At 39.4% G+C, this 20117-nt stretch overlaps 1 protein-coding gene across 1 annotated transcript in view; it reads right to left on the bottom strand.

The window, feature by feature from the left end:
• Positions 1-10303: 10303 nt before the first annotated feature.
• Positions 10304-20117, bottom strand: part of LOC124723192 (ER membrane protein complex subunit 7 homolog) — an 81808-nt gene continuing 71994 nt past the window's right edge. Inside the window, exon 4 of the mRNA XM_047248383.1 lies at positions 10304-10618. Coding sequence (XP_047104339.1) covers positions 10490-10618 — 129 coding nt within the window. The 3' untranslated portion in view covers positions 10304-10489. The remainder of the gene's footprint in view (positions 10619-20117) is intronic.

The raw sequence follows: 20117 nt of genomic DNA, 5'->3' as shown, positions 1-20117 counted from the left end.
TACTACAAACTTAGCTGGCTGAAGAGCCCCATATTCCAGAGGCTGGTTATAGCATTTTCCATCGTTACTGCTCTCAAGCAGGTCACTCCAAATAACCTCTGAATTAAAAACGGGGTGCTACATGACCTGAGCAATCAGCATTGATTGCTGCCATTTGACGACGGACCACACTGTTTTCGCTTTACTTTTATGTTGTACAATGAATTTCTTGTTTATCATTTGTTTGGCTGCCTTCACGACTTTCTTAAATATAGCTTTATAATGATAAACATACTCAGTAAAACGTCTGTTTTTATTATATTTCACTTCATTGTGGAGTGTCCTCTTCCTGGCACTAGAATTTTTTATACCCTTGGTTATCCATTTGCGTTTATTAGTCATTTTGTTGCATGTGGTTCTAAGTGGAAAAGTTTCATTAAATATTTCAAGAAAGCTACTTAAAAATTGTTAAAGCTACTATTACTTGAAATAAAGCTGTTGTAAGGCCACTCAACCTCTCTTAATTTATTTCTAAATGTAATTGAATTTTTTTCATTGAGGTTCCTTTTCATATGGCTTTTGTTACACAAAATTACTTTCTTAATTTTTGGTAGTTCAAGGAATAATGCAGAATGGTCATAGATTCCTAAATCTGTGCAAAATTTATAAACATCTTCAAATAAATAGTTTTTTAGAATATTATCAATACAGGAAGCTGACTGTACATTTACTCTAGTGGGCTGCATGAAGTTTATTTTGAAGTCAAAGTTTCTTATTACGTCAGTGAATTTGGACACATCATTGCTTTCAACTATGGTATTGATACTGAAGTTTGCAGCTATTACTATCTCTTTCCTTTTTTCTTTACTGAGTTTTTCAAGCAGGCAATGAAATTTCACTGGAAAAGCTTCAATTGTAACTTTCTCTGGTACTCTATAAATAGAAACTACTAGGCCCTTAACTTGATACAGCAGCTTTCAAATACCATACACACTCTTCATTCAGTTTATTAAAATCAGTTCTTATTTCATATTTTATATCAGAATGATTAAGTATGCTAGAGCCCCGATGTGATTTCTCTCATTTACAAAAGCTATTGGCTAGTTTGAAATTTTCAATTTTATTAAGAATTTTAATGTTGTCAGATGTAAACCAACGTTCATTGAGGCAAATAACTTTGATATTTCTACATTCAGACAGAATAATTTGTAATTCAGCCATTAACACTTTGGTTCAAAAAGTCAGCACTTTAGACCATTTATATTCAAGTGCATTATGTAGGGACATTCTGTTCTATTTATGGTCTCAAGTATACCCTTTCTTGAGTACCATTTTGGTCTTGTCATTTTCATTACCTAACACCGTTTCTCATCCCTGCCATTTCTTATACATTTCCCCTATTTTTAAGAATTGTACATTTTACTAAAAATTTTGGATCCTAACTTATTTAAATGCAGATCATCTTTATCCAAACATTTATTGCTTAACAAAATAAACACTACAAATAGTTCCATATAAAACATTATACATACTACTCAGAGGCATACCACAAAGAAATCCAACAACTACACTATGTGGTGTAGTGCTATACATAACTCCTACAGAAATCTTACAATAGCTAGTAGCTCCATGCAGGTGGTGAGCCACGGCTCTCCCATGACAGAAGTTCTTTCATATGAACCAGCTGCATGATAGTTGTTGTGGCTCCGGCCAAGAGGTGTCACTATTATACAGGTGACAAAATATCAAGCATGCTTTTATTATACTGATGCAGCATTTTCCAAATACTGAATGGAACAAAACTGCATATTTACATATATTAATGACTAGATACCAGCATATATTTAGCTTTTCAGTAACATTGGAAAAACAATACTTGTAAAACACTTTATTTTTCATAAACAATTATATCTTCTGCTGATTGTATGTTTTCATTTAAGTATAGATAATTTCATGTGTTTGATTATTTAAGTGATTGAAGGAATGTGACGGGAATATTTGTATTGACTTTAACTAAGTATAAAGTAGCATGGGAACATGTATCAGAATTGGTTGTGTGATTCATATACATTGGGGAAATTTGTGGTATGTAATTCACCAGTTTATGGCACTAGGAAAATGTAAAACACACTCCAACTGTTCAGTTATGTAAAGAAAGGATTATTTTACTATTTACAGGTTTTCTGAAATTGTTTATTTAATAATTTTCTCTAAAGAGATATTGATTGCATTTGAAAGGAAGGTACTTCGGAAGATATATGGACCCATCTACAATGCCATGGAAGGTAAATGGGAACGAAGAAAAAAAGAAGATTTATACCAGCGGTATGGAAAGCCACACATTGGACGAATATTGGCGCAGAAGAGACTCCAATGGTTTGGCCACATCCTACGGGCAGACGGATCCCTTCCAAACAGAGTCCTCCACTCTCAACCCACAGGAAAACGCCCTAGAGGACGCCCAAGAACTCGATGGAAGGATAGGATAACAACGATCCTAAAAGAAGTGGAACCAGCAGCCGTGGAGGAGGACGCCAACGACCGGATGAGATGGACTGCCATCTGCAACAGCTCCCTCCTCTCGTGTAATTGACAGACACTGCGTGTGTGTTTTTTTTTGTTTTTTTGTTTCTGTAATGTATCCCTCTTGCCTTTTAAACCTTTGATTGAATGCCCTGTTTATTTTTTCGTTTTTCTTTTAAGCTGTAATGTACATATGTAACTTTTACTACTGTATAGAGTACTTTTGTAAGTCTTTTTGTCTTTACTTTTCCTTTTGTTCTTCTTGCTGTAGGCCTTAAAGGCCCGATAAGGCAATAAATGATGATGATGAAAGAGATATTGATAATGTGATTTGTGAAAACAAAAGACGTCGGATAGCTGATAGGCTATCACAGATCTCAGCCAACCAGAAGAGAAAGCATTCATGCACACTTTGTGGGCTAGTGGGATTTATTTCTGGAGTCTGCACATTTGGGGCTGAGACATGATGATGATCAAATGCATTAACATTTCACTCTGAATATATGTTTCAATTTTAAAGCAATAATTCCAGATTTTTTTGTGAACTGTGCCCTTTCTTGAATTACTTAAATCCATGTGGCATATTATACAAATTGTGTCATTTTTCAGGTAACAGGTTAAGGTGTACATAATATGCTAGCTGTTGAGAGTGACTGTGATTATCTGTGAATGCCATAATTTTAACTCCAAAGTCACAGAATACACGCTACCACCGCAATACTTAAAAGTATACCATTGTGCTCTATTTTAGTTGATTGTACAGTTTGCAACTAGCACCTGAGTATACAAATTCTGCCTTACTACTAAAGGCATTTTGGTAAAGTGCAGGCATAGGAGTGTACTCTTATTTCTGTCAGGGGCTTTTGGTACCACATTTTAGATTAGATTAGATTTACTTTCATTCCAATTGATCCGCAATGAGGAGGTCCTCCAGGATGTAGAACATGTCAGAAAAACAATACATGACAAATATTTACAACTCAGACAAATAAGCTAATGTACCATTCCACAGGTCCCAAGTGGCATGGTCGTCATTTTTAATGAACGCTATAAGAAAGAATAATTTTACAAATACTAATGCATTGAATTTAAAATAAAAAAGTTTTTATTTATTTATAAGGTAATAAACATGTAATACAACTATTAAATACTTATTTACAATGAACACACTGTGCAGAAGTTTATATACAGGGTGTTACAAAAAGGTACGGCCAAACTTTCAGGAAACATTCCTCACAAAGAAAGAAAGAAAATATGTTATGTGGACATGTGTCCGGAAATGCTTACTTTCCATGTTAGAGCTCATTTTATTACTTCTCTTCAAATCACGTTAATCATGGAATGGAAACACACAGCAACAGAACGTACCAGCGTGACTTCAAACACTTGGGGAAATGTTCAAAATGTCCTCCGTTAGCGAGGATACATGCATCCACCCTCCGTCGCATGGAATCCCTGATGCGCTGAGGCAGCCCTGGAGAATGGCGTATTGTGTCACAGCCGTCCACAATACGAGCACGAAGAGTCTCTACATTTGGTACCGGGGTTGCGTAGACAAGAGCTTTCAAATGCCCCCATAAGTGAAAGTCAAGAGGGTTGAGGTCAGGAGAGCGTGGAGGCCATGGAATTGGACCGCCTCTACCAATCCATTGGTCACCGAATCTGTTGTTGAGAAGCGTACGAACACTTTGACTGAAATGTGCAGGAACTCCATCGTGCATGAACCACATGTTGTGTCGTACTTGTAAAGGCACGTGTTCTAGCAGCACAGGTAGAGTATCCCATATGAAATCATGATAATGTGCTCCATTGAGCGTAGGTGGAAGAACATGGAGCCCAATCAAGACATCACCAACAATGCCTGCCCAAACGTTCACAGAAAATCTGTGTTGATGACGTGATTGCACAATTGCGTGCCGATTCTCGTCAGCCCACACATATTGATTGTGAAAATTTACAATTTGATCACGTTGGAATGAAGCCTAATGCGTAAAGAGAACATTTGCACTGAAATGAGGATTGACACATTGTTGGATGAACCATTCGCAGAAGTGTACGCGTGGAGGCCAATCAGCTGCTGATAGTGCCTGCACATGCTGTACACGGTACGGAAACAACTGGTTCTCCCGTAGCACTCTCCATACAGTGACGTGGTCAACGTTACCGTGTGCAGCAGCAACTTCTCTGGCGCTGACATTAGAGTTATCGTCAACTGCACGAAGAATTGCCTCGTCCATTGCAGGTGTCCTCGTCGTTCTAGGTCTTCCCCAGTCGCGAGTCATACGCTGGAATGTTCCGTGCTCGCTAAGACACCGATCAATTGGTTCGAACGTCTTTCTGTCGGGACACCTTCATTCTGGAAATCTGTCTCGATACAAACGTACCGCGCCACGGCTATTGCCCCGTGCTAATCCATACATCAAATGGGCATCTGCCAACTCCGCATTTGTAAACATTGCACTGACTGCAAAACCATGTTCGTGATGAACACTAACCTGTTGATGCTACGTACTGATGTGCTTGATGCTAGTACTGTAGAGCAATGAGTCGCATGTCAACACAAGCACCGAAGTCAACATAGCCTTCCTTCAATTGGGCCAACTGGCGGTGAATCGAGGAAGTACAGTACATACTGACGAAACTAAAATGAGCTCTAACATGGAAATTAAGCGTTTTCAGGCACATGTCCACATAACATCTTTTCTTTATTTGTGTGTGAGGAATGTTTACTGAAAGTTTGGCCGTACCTCTCTGTAACACCCTGTATATATATATATGTTGTTTTGTTATCACACTTACTTTGTCCACTCTGCCCATCTTGAGGCAGTTTGATGCAGTGTAGTAGCAGATGGTGATGACTGCTGGGTATATTCCCAGAACTATACTGAGTGCTGCAATTTCAATAACTTGCTGCATTTTCAATAACTTCCCAGCAGCCATAAAAACCTTAACAACCAATGAAATTCATTTTAAGAGAAGCCTAAAGGATTTGTTGGTGGCCAACTCCTCCTACTCCATTGATGAATTTCTCAGTAGAACCAACTGATTGGCAAGAAGGGCCAAAGAGTGTACAGTTCCTTTCCTAATATTAAGAAATGGTTGAGAATGAAGGATGCCAACCTCAGTTGTGGTACTGTTTATTTCCCATAAGCATCCTGCGCACCTCCACAAAGAGGACAAGTGCACATTGGAGAAAAAAACTCCCTCAAACACACCACCTTATAGTGAAGACAGTATGCCCATGGAAGACAATTACAGCATGCATATGGTGACATATGAGCTGAGCTGAGCCACATAGCTGACGCAATACTGGCACACTTACAGAATAAGTACAGACAGCAAATGCCACGCAGGACAACTCGAATTCGTAACAGACAACATGAAAATGATACCACTCAGGAAGAAGAATGGTAAATGACAGACAAACTGTAACCTAAATGCAAATAGTACTACTCACAAATGCACAAACAAACAAATAATGAAGTATTAATATAGAATGGAGGTACATTAAGTTGTTATGGGCTCTAATGCTCACCAGAATCACATAAAACTAGCATATAGCTAAGATAGGCTAAATTACGATGGGACATTTCCAAAGAATGTCATGTAAGACATGGAAAATGATAACATAGGCCAACAAAAGACAGATGCATGGCACAACCCCAAACAACTGGACCTGCACAAATCACCTGCTAACAACACTAACATAAGTTAAGCAGGGTTGCTCATCAGGGATGTTAGACTTGAAGTCTTGCCCAAGGTCTCCATCCACGGATATCACAGATGGTGGGATCTTTAGTTACTATAGTTACTATCACTGTCTACTTTCCTGACATCTTTTACTTTCTTCTTAAATCTAAAATTTCAACACAGATGGTGGGATCTTCAATTACTCTCACTATCTTCTTTTCTATCATCTTTTACTTTCCTCTTAAATCTAAAATTTCAATTGCACATTTCCTCTTTCTTTATTTAATAAGTTTTCAGTATTTTTGCAGTTTACTTCTTAGAAGTAAGTTTGTATCATTAACAAAATGTCAAACTTACATTAATATATTTCCATGTATGATCCATTATAAAACCATAAGACAACAGTTCTTAAGAACTATACAAATAAATAAATAAATAATAACTAAACAAAAATTTAAAAGCCTTAGCACTATAGTGCACTGACCATATTTGGCCAGAACGCGCAACGTAGGAAGTGACTGGCAGCACTACCAGCTACAGGCAAGGACGGATGTTACGCCTTACAAAATATAATACAACCATTGCAACACTGTGAGCTGAGACAACCTGGTGAGGTGGGGGAAGAGCTGATACAGCAGTGTTTAAGCAGAAGAAGACAGAAGCCCTTCCACACTGGCAGCCATGGACGTGTTTAGTACACGTGCCACAAGGTATAGCAAAGCGCAGCTTTAAAACATATAAATACCTAGCAACTTAATACTAAAGTCACTTGTGTTAGTATTAAAGTTCTACCACCATGGGGGCTGCGACACTTGGGGTATCATTAAGAATGCTGTTCCAGGCACACAGTTCAACTCTACTTCATGGCAGCCCACCCTGAGGTTGCAGTGTACAGAGCCACAAGTCCATCAAAGCAGAATGCTGGTGTCAATGTGAGTCAGTGGGCCACAGCCATTACACCATCTGCCACTACTGCTGGCCAAGCCAACATGAGGGATGCAAGATGTACTGTCACACACATGGCTGCAGCCAGCCATAAATGCCAGAACATGGAGTCATTGCTAGCATAAGCAATTGCATAATGTGCCACAGTAGGCCATGGAATCCTGCAGCCATACTGCCACTGTCTGTAATGAATCATGGTGGGAAGCCACAATACAGTAACTTGCACAGCACCAAAATCCTTCCCTCCAGGACGTGCTAAAAATTATGACACTCATGAAGTTAGTTTCAATGTGTAACAAGACATGTCTTCAGAATTTGTGTGTCATGTGTAGCATGATAGTACAATGTTTGGTTCTAGCACACACAAAGCAAGTGTCAGTGCAATAAACACTCTGCGCTGGTGTTGTGATATGCACGCCTGCTGCATCTCGTGTAAAGAAGTTCATATTGTGTCTGGGTTTTCCTGTAAATAATAAATCTTGAATGCAGTGTGGTGCCCAACATAAAAGAAAGGACTGTCGATTCCATAATGATACATGTTTTATGTGTGTACAATGGGTTCATGTTCCAATTGTTTATCACTCCAGTAAGCCTAACCGCACACAGCAGCATATGGGCATTAGTATTGTCTCTTCCAGTAGTGCTCCAGTGAATTCAGTGTTTTCCACCCTAACTACGTCTATGCATTGTTGGAAATTGGGCTGGAACTTCCATAGTCGGATTCGGTTGCTCAGTGTATCCCTGTTGTGTAACAAGCCACCAGACATCAGTCAGCAGTTACACCGGGATTAGTAGCAGAGCTCATATCTTCCACCACAGGTGATGTTGCAGGTCCTGCACTCCAACCCACTGCTTCTGACCCACTTGGTTGTGGTTGTGTAGACTCCGACAGTCATTTGCCAGACAATGCTTTGAATTGTGAATTTGTGTCAATATCAGGTAGCAATGGTTCAAATCAGGCCAGCAGTTTTGCAGTTAATGTGGTAAACTCTGAGTGTGGACAGCAACATAACAGCCTTTTACACATCAAGTCTGGAGCATAACGTCGACGGGTACATCACAGTGACTTTCAGAACAAACTTCCATCATAACTTATGTCAGTTTCTCTACAGTCTAGTCACAGTGCAAACAATTTTTTTTATAAAGGGTTACTGGTGGAATTGAAATTGGATATGAGAGCTACTGCCACCTTGTTAAACCAGCATACATATCAGCTCCTCGGTTCCCCTTAGTTGTCTCCCTGTACCAAAGTTTTGTCTGCATACAATCGTGCATCAATCCCAGTCTTAGGTATCTGTGGTTTGTCTGTGCACTACGAAAGTCAGACGCACATGGTTTGTTTTATAGTGTTGGAATCTTTTGAGTCACCTAACATTTTAGGCATTGACACATTCAAACAGTTTGGTTTTCCTCCTGTGGACAATGTGCTTCGAGTAGCTTCTCATGTACCCTCACAGCAATTTCGGAACCAAATTGCAAAATTTTGAGACAAATATTCTGACATTTTTCAAGAGGGACTTGGTAAAGCTAAGGGGGTTAGAAACCCATATCACTCGATGTCATTCAGCCTATTTCAGCATCTCAGTGGGCATCACCAGTGGCGGTGATAGAGAAACGGACTGGAAAGTTACGGATTTGTGCTGACTTCAAGGCCATGGTTAATCCAGAGCCAGTTGTTGATTCATATCCACTCCCTCAACCTGAAGAATTGATAGACCACCTGAATGGAGGAAAGTATTTTTCCAAAGTTGATCTCACCAAAGCATTCCTTCAGCTGCCTCTGGATGATGCTTCTAAACAGTTTGCAGTTATCAGTGAGCATATGCAACTGTTTCAGTTTTAATGTCTTCAGTAAGGGTCAGTATGGTTGGACAAGACACGTTTTTATGGCAACTGATGCAAGTTCTTGTGGCATTGGTGCAGTCTTGTCTTACCAAGTTGATGGTGTAGAATGCCCCATTGCATTCGCATCTAAGGTCCTCACGCCTACCCAATGAAACTATTCTCAGATAGAGAGAGTCACCTCAGTGATCATATATGGAGTGATGTTTCCAAGGGTCCCACCACTGATATCGTCATTCCTGCTGGCGGACACCCTGAATTTCGTCTTTGGATGGCTCCTTACTCCCGCTGCATCCATGGATGCCCTTATCGTACGGTGCCAAAAATATTTGGGGAAGAGGGGTGTTGTGCTGTGCTTTCATACAGCAAGGTTGCTGCACGTAAGACGTGGCCACCGCCTTCTCGAGCACCATAGGCTAATGCTCCAGTGGCAGCAGCACGGCATACTTCAAAGTGCTCACAGTGGTGGTGTCACAAGAGATGCAGCAGTCATACCGCAGGAGTCAACGGCACCAATCAGGATGCAGACCCATGCGATTAAGTTGCATCGTCCCAGCCCGGAAGGGGAGTCTGCTGATGGACCTCCTGGAGAATGGAGCAGGTCTCCTCTCAGTCATGATGCTGTTACTGTGATAGTGTTTACAGGAGATGAACTTTGGCTACTGATCTGGACACAAGCGATTATGCCGATTTATGATCCACCTTGTTTTCAGAATAAATTTTCTAAGTTGTAATTAATTCCAACTTTCCATTCGGTAGTTTGTACCTGGGACACAACAAATAACATTGTCATAGTTCACGTTTCTGCATTTATCGCACGCACGTTGGAGAGACCCAAATGTACACTAATCTCTTGCCTATATGTTGGTACTTACATTCCCACATCAGAGTCACGCTATGTTGCATATATGCCGTAGCAACACCCTCAAATGGGAACTATTTGATCGATACTTAAATCTCAGCAGTGGCAAACTGCCTAAATCAGTGACCTTTTCAAATGACAGAACAAGATTCAGTGGAAAAACAGTAAAAACACATTTTGTATGTGAATGATGTTGCCTGAAAAACTACTGTTTGATCGGTACATAAGCACATGATATCTTTACAAATTCAGAACATCGGATAGCACATCGCGAAGTCCAAAGATGAGATACAAAATTTGTAACATTTGTTTAATTATTCCAAAAGTGTGTTCAGTAACTGAGAAGAAACAGAGTCTAAGGAAGGTGTGCTACAGAAGGCCCTTCCAAACTTAAGAAGGCCCTTCCAAGCTTACATTTTGTGTATAATATTAGGGCTTAGTCAAATGAAAACAAGACAGACGAAAAACTAAGTAAACTGTTTATTATTTCAAAAGTAATTGCCATAACTGTTAATACATTTATTTCACTGTAAGACAAGATGGTCAATTCCTTCTCGGAAAAATGTTGTGATTGTCGATGGAACTCTGATTTTACCCAGGAGTACACTTCTTTATCCAACACAAAGCGACGCCCATGGATGTGTTTCTTTAGGGCTCCAAAAACATGGAAATCATCTGAGGAGAGATTGGGACTGCACACAAGATGTGTAAGGTTTCCCAATGAAACATCTGCAGCATAGTCGAAACAGCCTTGGCAACATGTCGGGACGCATTGTCCTGCAACAGAATGATGCTGTCTGTCAACATGCTGCTCATTGACTTCCTAGAACATAGTTACAAAATCAAGAGGGACATAGGAGAATATCTATAGTTAGTTTCTCCATATTTCATCTCATAATGGAACTCGAAATTAAGCTACTGACACCACACAAACTCTGCTGCATACATTACTGAGATTTGCATGTTGAAGAATCTGCACAACCTGAGTAAAACCATGATAAACTTATTGAGAAGTAATTCTGAAAAGCAATAAATAATTCAGGTCTCTTTTTCCATAAAGTATGTGTAATTATGTCCGTTTCTAGAAACTTTGTCCCATCTAGGGTATTGTGTCTTATCACGTTTGTAACTTCAGGATTTCTAGATAGTTTCTCTGTGAGAATTTAAGTTTAAATAAAGTATATATTGAAGAATATCTCACTAGAGGCATCTGATGTTTGAATAATGCACATTCAGTTTACAAAACTAATTTTTATTAATACTTTTGAATGATATATGTCATCTGCCATAGTGATGCAGTTATGATCACTAGCTGGTGACATGCGAGACACAGGTTCGATTTTCACAACCTCTAATTATTTATCATATAATACTTGTAATTTCTAGAAGGTTCAGGAACTTCCTAAAATTGTATGAGAAGTCAGGATGTCATACACGAAATTCACAAAGTAGTTGAGGAAATGAAGTTCGACACTCTGTGCTTACAGGAACCACACAAAAGGTAGAAAAACCTCTGGACTGCCAGTTGCATCTCAAGCCATCACATACGGTCCAAAACTGATGACAGCCATTGTCATATTTAATAAGACCATCGAGGTTTTCTACTACAGAGTGACAGATATGTGAATGACGGTGTGTGAGGAAGAATCCAAGCAACCTGAATGCGATACAGAGGCATCAGTGGTGTTTTTATAGCTGAGATCTTCTTCTTCTCAGCACCTTCCCATTGGAGTGGGTTATGCTTTGTCCATATGATGTCCTCATACCATTGAAGTCTCCATCCTCGCATCTTCTTACTGACTGGAGCACTCCAGTTAGTTGTGGGGTCATTATAATGCTATCCATCCAAAATCAGAGATACATCACACAATGGTTAGGCCAGTTGGATTATATAGAACAGTGAGTCACCCCATACCTAGATGTATTCAGACTCACTACATGTCATGGAAATGGAGATAATGAGCAAATCATTAGTCATTTCTCCGCTAGACCACATCAACAATACAATGATCCAACAACTAACTGGAGTGATCCAATCAATGAGAAGATGCAAGGACAGAGACTTCAGTGGTATGAGGACATCATATGGGCAAAGCATGCCTCACTCCAACGAGAAGGTGCTGAGAAGAAGAAGATCTCAGCTATAAAAATAGTGCAATACTATAATGAACACGTGACTTGCGTGGAGGTTCTGGTAGTCATGAGAAGTTTTATTTTTATGTCAATGTATTTCCAGTCCACTGATGTTATAGATCGTTATTTAGAACAATTTAAAGACATTAGTGACTTTGGCCAAAGGAGGCCACTAATCTATACTATGGACATGAATGCTAAATCACCTTTATGGTGAAGTTCAGTGCAGAATGAAAGAGACATAATACTACAGGAAACCATAATGGAATTAAATATGGAGTGGTAAGCAAGTTGAAATCCACCTACATATGAATGTAGGCCTGGTGTGCAGTCAAATATAGACATTACAACAGTTAATGAAAATGCAGCCGGGACAATCACAACATGGAAAGCTGAAAGAGGTCACACCATGAGTGACCACAACATTATCTTTATAGTCGACTACAGTAGAAATGAGCTCAGAGATGATTATACATTAAACACATTAAATACACATTATAACATTAAAAAAGCCAATTGGAACCATTTAAAGGAGCATTTTCCATTGTCCGGGCCTGGTGGAAGTTATGTTGTGGATACAAAAACTCATGAATTTGTCACTGCATTACAAAAGAACATGAAAGGGGCAATGCTGGTTATAACATCAATGGATTGGAGTTCATAAGTACCAAGGAACAAGGGTCTCCAAACACTGAGAACAGAAGTCAGAAGGGCTAGAAGATTCTACCAGAGAGACTGCACTGTGGAAGAAAGAGCTCACAGACTGAACAAATAAAGGGGCCTTAATCTGCAATTTAAAGACTACCTGCAGCAGGCAAGAATGGAGAACTGGAACAGATTCATGGCACAGAAACTGCATCTTGACCCACACAAAATCATCTGTCAAAAGATAAAGTCTTTGACAATGTTATCAATTCTGAAATCAGCAGAAGGTAGCATAGCAGGAAACTGGCAACAATCTGCACAATTACTGATGGAAACTCTGTATCCAGAAGGCACTGGAGACGACAAATTTGATGATCACATTCAACTGTAGGACAAAAGTGGGGAAGTATATGATGGAGATGGGATAGTTTGTCATTTTCAGAAGAGATGGTGAGGAAATAAATCCTGAAACTGTGAAGGTATAAATTATCTGGTCCTGATGGCATTTCTGCTGAAGTTTTACATGCACTTCATATGCATATTAGTTGATATCGGTGCCAGTCATATAATGTATGTTTTTTCACGATGAAGAATACCAGATATTTGAAAGAAAGCAAATGAGATTATTTTGGGACAGGCTGGAGACAAAGATCCCTCAGCTCCAAAGTCCTGCAGACCGATTTGCCTTCTCTATACCCTAGGGAAAGTGCTGGAGAAGCTGATATGTGGTAGACTACAGGAAAAAGGACTTTTTCATGGAATGATCTCCCAACAGTATGAATTCAGAAGTGGGAATTTAATAAAAGACACTGTAAATGAAGCAACACGCCTTGCAAAAAACACTCTGCATAAATATGTTGTAGCCATAATGGTGGACATTGCTGCGGTTTTGATTACTTATTACTTATGGTGGGCACCACCTTTTGACCTCCTGAGGGATTCTGACTGTCCACAAGTATTATACAACAATTTGAAGAACTATTGGCAAAACAAAGAAGCGATTCTGCATGTCCAGAATATACCCTTGCAAAAGAAATTTTGAAATGTTGCCCACAGGGTTCTGTATGTGGCCCTGTCTTCTGGGATCTAGTACTTGATATAGTGTTAGGAAAGCTACAGGATAACAAAGCAGTCATACATGTAGTGGTATATGCCAACAACCTGATGATCCTTGTAAAGGGAAGCTCCAGAAGCAGCCTGAAAGTTGGATCTAACATAGTCCAACAGTTACTTCAGTGGTACAAAGGAGTTAAAGTATCTGTTGCACCTGAAAACACCATGCACATGTTGTTAAAAGGGAACTTTTTGAGAGACACAATCATGAAATTAAGCAGCTGGCCCGTAAAGAAAAGTCAGTCACCATATATCTAGGCACCTTCTTGGATGAGCAACAAGATTATAAAGTACATATTGAAGAAATGAGCAAGACATGCAGGAACATGACGAACAAAATTAGTAATCTAGCTAGTAATAATTATAAACTACCAATGCTAACAATAAGACCCCATCATAATGCTAGTCTAACTGAGACCATGGGATACTATGCGAGTTCTTTGGTGCACAGATATCAGCTCGTAACACCAGCACGGGTAATTTACAGGGTACAATGTTGAATACTTCTTTGGTTGCAGGAGCTTTTGGTACTGTGTCAAATGTGGTGTTGCAACTAATACTTTGGATAGAATGAGTTCGAGTCTTGGTCCGGCACACAGTTTTAATCTGCCAGGAAGATTCAATACTTTGGATACTTCCACTAGATTTCCAGGTATGAAGAAAAGTCATGATGTATTGGCTGAAATAAGAGTATCATCATGAATTTAATAAGAATATAAATCACAAGTATGCCACAAATTTACAAACACATCTACCTGTGGCACAAATGATGAGATGTTGCTCAAACAGTGAGACGCATATGATTTTCTCCCTAAAACAAAGACTGGAAATGAGGCACCTGAACACTTCAAGAGACTTGTCTTCTAGACAGGTCATGGGCTACATGCCATCTACTGGCACATAAATGGGAGAAGAAAAACTTCTGAATGTGTCTGTGGTGAAGAAGGTGTGCCAGAACATAGAACATGTCTGCTGTATGCTGATGTTGCTGACACCGATCATCAGAAACTGAATTGGCGCAGAACACTCAATGTCAAGAAGATACTGCATTGCAAGACAAAATGGCAGATCCTAGAAAATATCACCAACACTATTTCAAGGACAGTTTGGGTAGTGCCCCACTAGTAGAATGAGGTGCAATTCAGTGAAGACAGCCGAGATCAACAGCTGCAGCAGACGAACAACCAACAGTGGATACATTGTGATCACAACCACAGAACCTGAGTGGAACCACAGTCATGTCTAATCACCCAAAGAATTAGAACCTGTGAGTCATGTATTGACATGTACCTGCAAACCCCACTGCCCCACTGGCAACAATGATGCTCCCTTGCAACAATGGAGCCAGCAGACAATGGAAGAGGCAATTTCCACCACAATACCTTCCACAACACCCAAAGAACTGGCAGGTTTGGTCTGTGGACCGAGTAGTGTTGGAGTGCATTGTGGAATGTGGCAGACAAAAAAACTATTTGAATTACCTATAGCATATACTAGTGACAGATAAGACAGAAACAAGTTGTAGGACAATAATAGGGGTACATATAGTTATGTATGATAAAAAGTTTAGTGTTCACTGATAGTGGAAAAAGTTATGGTGATTGGAAGCAGTGTTGTGCTAGCTTTAAAAGTGCATTTTGTATCTTTAGATGCTGATGTAAAGGAGGAGGGGTGGGGTGGGGGTGGGGGGGGGTGACTAGTCATAATAATAATTTAAATAGGAAAGAATCCAGCCTTTGTTTAAATTGTAGGTAATAGGCTACATTGTAATAAATAAATACTTCCTTGTGAATGAAATACAGGAATTTACTATATATATATATATATATATATATGCAGTAAGTGAAACAGGCAAAAAGGAATACAAACGTCTCAAAAATGAGATCGACAGGAAGTGCAAAATGGCTAAGCAGGGATGGCTAGAGGACAAATGTAAGGATGTAGGGGCCTATCTCACTAGGGGTAAGATAGATACCGCCTACAGGAAAATTAAAGAGACCTTTGGAGATAAGAGAACGACTTGTATGAATATCAAGAGCTCAGATGGAAACCCAGTTCTAAGCAAAGAAGGGAAAGCAGAAAGGTGGAAGGAGTATATAGAGGGTCTATACAAGGGCGATGTACTTGAGGACAATATTATGGAAATGGAAGAGGATGTAGATGAAGATGAAATGGGAGATATGATACTGCGTGAAGAGTTTGACAGAGCACTGAAAGACCTGAGTCGAAACAAGGCCCCCGGAGTAGACAATATTCCATTGGAACTACTGACGGCCGTGGGAGAGCCAGTCCTGACAAAACTCTACCATCTGGTGAGCAAGATGTATGAAACAGGCGAAATACCCTCAGACTTCAAGAAGAATATAATAATTCCAATCCCAAAGAAAGCAGGTGTTGACAGATGTGAAAATTACCGAACTATCAGTTTAATAAGTCACAGCTGCAAAATACTAACACGAATTCTTTACAGACGGATGGGAAAACTGGTAGAAACCGACCTTGGGGAAGATCAGTTTGGATTCCGTAGAAATATTGGAACACGTGAGGCAATACTGACCTTACGACTTATCTTAGAAGGAAGAGTAAGGAAAGGCAAACCTAAGTTTCTAGCATTTGTAGACTTAGAGAAAGCTTTTGACAATGTTGACTGGAATACTCCCTTTCAAATTCTAAAGGTGGCAGGGGTAAAATATAGGGAGCGAAAGGCTATTTACAATTTGTACAGAAACCAGATGGTAGTTATAAGAGTCGAGGGACATGAAAGGGAAGCAGTGGTTGGGAAGGGAGTAAGACAGGGTTGTAGCCTCTCCCCGATGCTGTTCAATCTGTATATTGAGCAAGCAGTAAAGGAAACAAAAGAAAAATTCGGAGTAGGTATTAAAATTCATGGAGAAGAAATAAAAACTTTGAGGTTCGCCGATGACATTGTAATTCTGTCAGAGACAGCAAAGGACTTGGAAGAGCAGTTGAATGGAATGGACAGTGTCTTGAAAGGAGGATATAAGATGAACATCAACAAAAGCAAAACAAGGATAATGGAATGTAGTCTAATTAAGTCGGGTGATGCTGAGGGAATTAGATTAGGAAATGAGGCACTTAAAGTAGTAAAGGAGTTTTGCTATTTGGGGAGCAAAATAACTGATGATGGTCGAAGTAGAGAGGATATAAAATGTAGGCTGGCAATGGCAAGGAAAGCGTTTCTGAAGAAGAGGAATTTGTTAACATCCAGTATTGATTTAAGTGTCAGGAAGTCATTTCTGAAAGTATTCGTATGGAGTGTAGCCATGTATGGACGTGAAACATGGACGATAAATAGTTTGGACAAGAAGAGAATAGAAGCTTTCGAAATGTGGTGCTACAGAAGAATGCTGAAGATTAGATGGGTAGATCACATAACTAATGAGGAAGTATTGAATAGGATTGGGGAGAAGAGAAGTTTGTGGCACAACTTGACCAGAAGAAGGGATCAGTTGGTAGGACATGTTCTGAGGCATCAAGGGATCACCAATTTAGTATTGGAGGGCAGCGTGGAGGGTAAAAATCGTAGAGGGAGACCAAGAGATGAATACACTAAGCAGATTCAGAAGGATGTAGGTTGCAGTAGGTACTGGGAGATGAAAAAGCTTGCACAGGATAGAGTAGCATGGAGAGCTGCATCAAACCAGTCTCAGGACTGAAGACCACAACAACAACATATACTTTTTGTGTGCACTGCTAAGGCAGGCACTTCATTTCTGTCTTTACTTGTGTACTTAACAAATGTGTTTTCATTGCAAAGTTTTAGTTCTTGTTGAAGTCCCTGGGACTTTATTCTGGATTCTAGAAGGCACCTGGCAACTGCAGATGACAACAACTGTACGATGGATATTGCTATACTTTGGTTGAGGTCCTTGCCAACACAATGCATTCTTACCTGCCACCATACTGAGGTTTCATCCAATTGCCCAGATGCCAAAATACAGATAACCAAATAATGTGTCTGTCTATGGAGATTAAGTTGCCATCAACAAAAATCCTTTGTGGTCAACAGTTGCCAAGTTGTCAGAAAAATTATGAATCTTCCTAAACTGTCCTGATACTAGCCAATTCTGGAGTGCTGTTTTCTGCTTATAATTGTCAAATGAGATGATTATATTCTGAGATTCATAGGCTATTGTACTGAAGGTTGCAAGTGGAAAATTAATCTAGTCAACAGCAGGGGCACAACTACAGTCACTGGGCCACACATGTCTAATTAGCCCCTCTGTGATTGTTGGAAGTCAGCTGACTTCATGCTGCTCTGGAATGTTTACGCTTGTTGACAACCTTAACCTAGATAATAGTATTGTGTGCCTTAACAATAAGTAGCCGTATGAATATTATGTTGATCCGTGTGTGCTGTTGTGCATAGTGACTGTTAATACTACTAACAAAAATGAGCAAGAGGCTGTACTTGGTCCTTTTAGTGACTCATCATCAACTTTGGTGTCATTTCTGCAATGCATTAACCCATTACATGTTTATTTCTTTTATAAACTATAAGCTGTCTACTCAGGGAGGAGGAGAGGGGGCTTGTCACAGCAGCCAATGTGCTATGAGCCGACTGCAAGCTTCTCCTCCCAACAGCCTCTGCTCAGGGGCCAAGTAAAAGTGTGCAATCAGTATGTGAAGTGCAGTCCCCTTTCCTCTTCCTCCTCCTCCTCCTCCACCAAAATTAAAACTTTTTCAAAGGTAGTCTACTTTGTCTTTAGCAGCCTCATAACGTGAAAAATAATCTTACCAATATTTCTAGTGTATATCAATATTTGAAGTAACTATTAGTCCCTATATCATATCACATAAAACATATTGTACATTACCAAAGGTGAGTTTTAATGAAATGAAACATTTTTTTGTGAAAACCTGCATTGAAGTAATCAGATAACCTTCTTTACAAGACAATCCTCTTCCATCCAAAACAAAAACATTACAAATTAATTAATTAATTAAAACACAGACTATTGACACAAGAAATTAAATACTATCTAACTCAATACTGTAAAACAAAATGTAAATGAAAAGTTGACTGAAAAATGAAATACATAAATATGAATACGCGTGTTAAAATATATGGAAAATTGTCCATTATTTTATGAAAATTAACATTCCATGATCTTTCATAAGTTAGTCATAGTGTTGACAGAGGAGAAAACTGTTCTTGATTCATTGTAGAAAGCAGTACTTTTTGTTACTTTTAGCTTGCAAAAATAACATTCAGGTTTTGCAACAGTCACATGTGGTGATGATGGTGGTGGTTACTTGGGTTGAGGGGGTGCTTGACATCATGGTCATCAGCGCCCTGATGAAAAGTCAACATGCAAATCTCATGGGTGGGGACGAAGGCTATCCCCACATGTGGAGCAATTTATAATGGATTAAAGTCTGACGCCCTTCCCCACCAATATAGTCACAAGTAATGTTGAGTAGGACAGCCGATCATAAGTCAAGGGGACTTCATATGTTTTACTATTAACAGGTCTGCTGCATTTTGTGCACCAGGCTGTTTAGATTTTGTATTTTAGATGAAGTTCTCACTATCACCACCTCTGGAGGCAGCAGAGGAGAAATGTCAAGGGAAAATGTTCTCAGTAATGTCATTTTTAACATCTTTGTCACATGTGGTACATAGGGTCTATTGTTTTTACGCATCAGTAACTTGTTTCATTCCATTAAGCCACATAGAGTACAGGAATGAAGTTGTGCAAGGAGGAAATATTACTCCATATTGCATAGGTTGATACACAATGTGCTTCCCTCAAGAAAAGTGATTTTTGTATCTGTTAGATTACAGAAGTGGTTTGTTGGAATTTGGCTTTCAGTGAGCTGGAACATGCATTACTTATAAAATAGCACTTCACTATTACACAAAAGGCACACTCATTTGGCAGGTGATGCATAACTTTTTGTTGCATGCATATAGGACCGAAAAGATAGAAAATCACGTGAGACTTTATTTGCTATCAAAAAAATAATTTGATTCTGAATTTTGGGATTTAGGTACTTTAGGCTGCAATGTGTGTTACGTTGCAGCTATATTTTTTATATCTCAATAATATTGATCCAATGAGGACAATGCCGAATTGCATCACAAGGAAAATTTAACACATAATCATGATACATACAAAAATAGTATGCACTAAAAATGATTGCTAGCCTCTTTACAGATTTACTGTCCTGCAGTGCAAGTATAAATAGTAAAACAATTGAAGAGTTCATTGATGATGCTTTTGCTTTTTAATTGTTTAACCCACTGGCGTGTACATTTGGCTGCAGGTTTCAAGTCCGTTATTACATTGCAGGCTGTGAGATGGGCTGAGCAGCTACAGCTGCTTCTTGGTGTTTCTCCTTCTCTCTTAACAGATGGCAT

Source organism: Schistocerca piceifrons, chromosome X, assembly GCF_021461385.2.
Source record: "Schistocerca piceifrons isolate TAMUIC-IGC-003096 chromosome X, iqSchPice1.1, whole genome shotgun sequence".
NCBI lineage: Eukaryota > Metazoa > Arthropoda > Insecta > Orthoptera > Acrididae > Schistocerca > Schistocerca piceifrons.
This window is presented reverse-complemented; position numbering and strand designations above follow the sequence as displayed.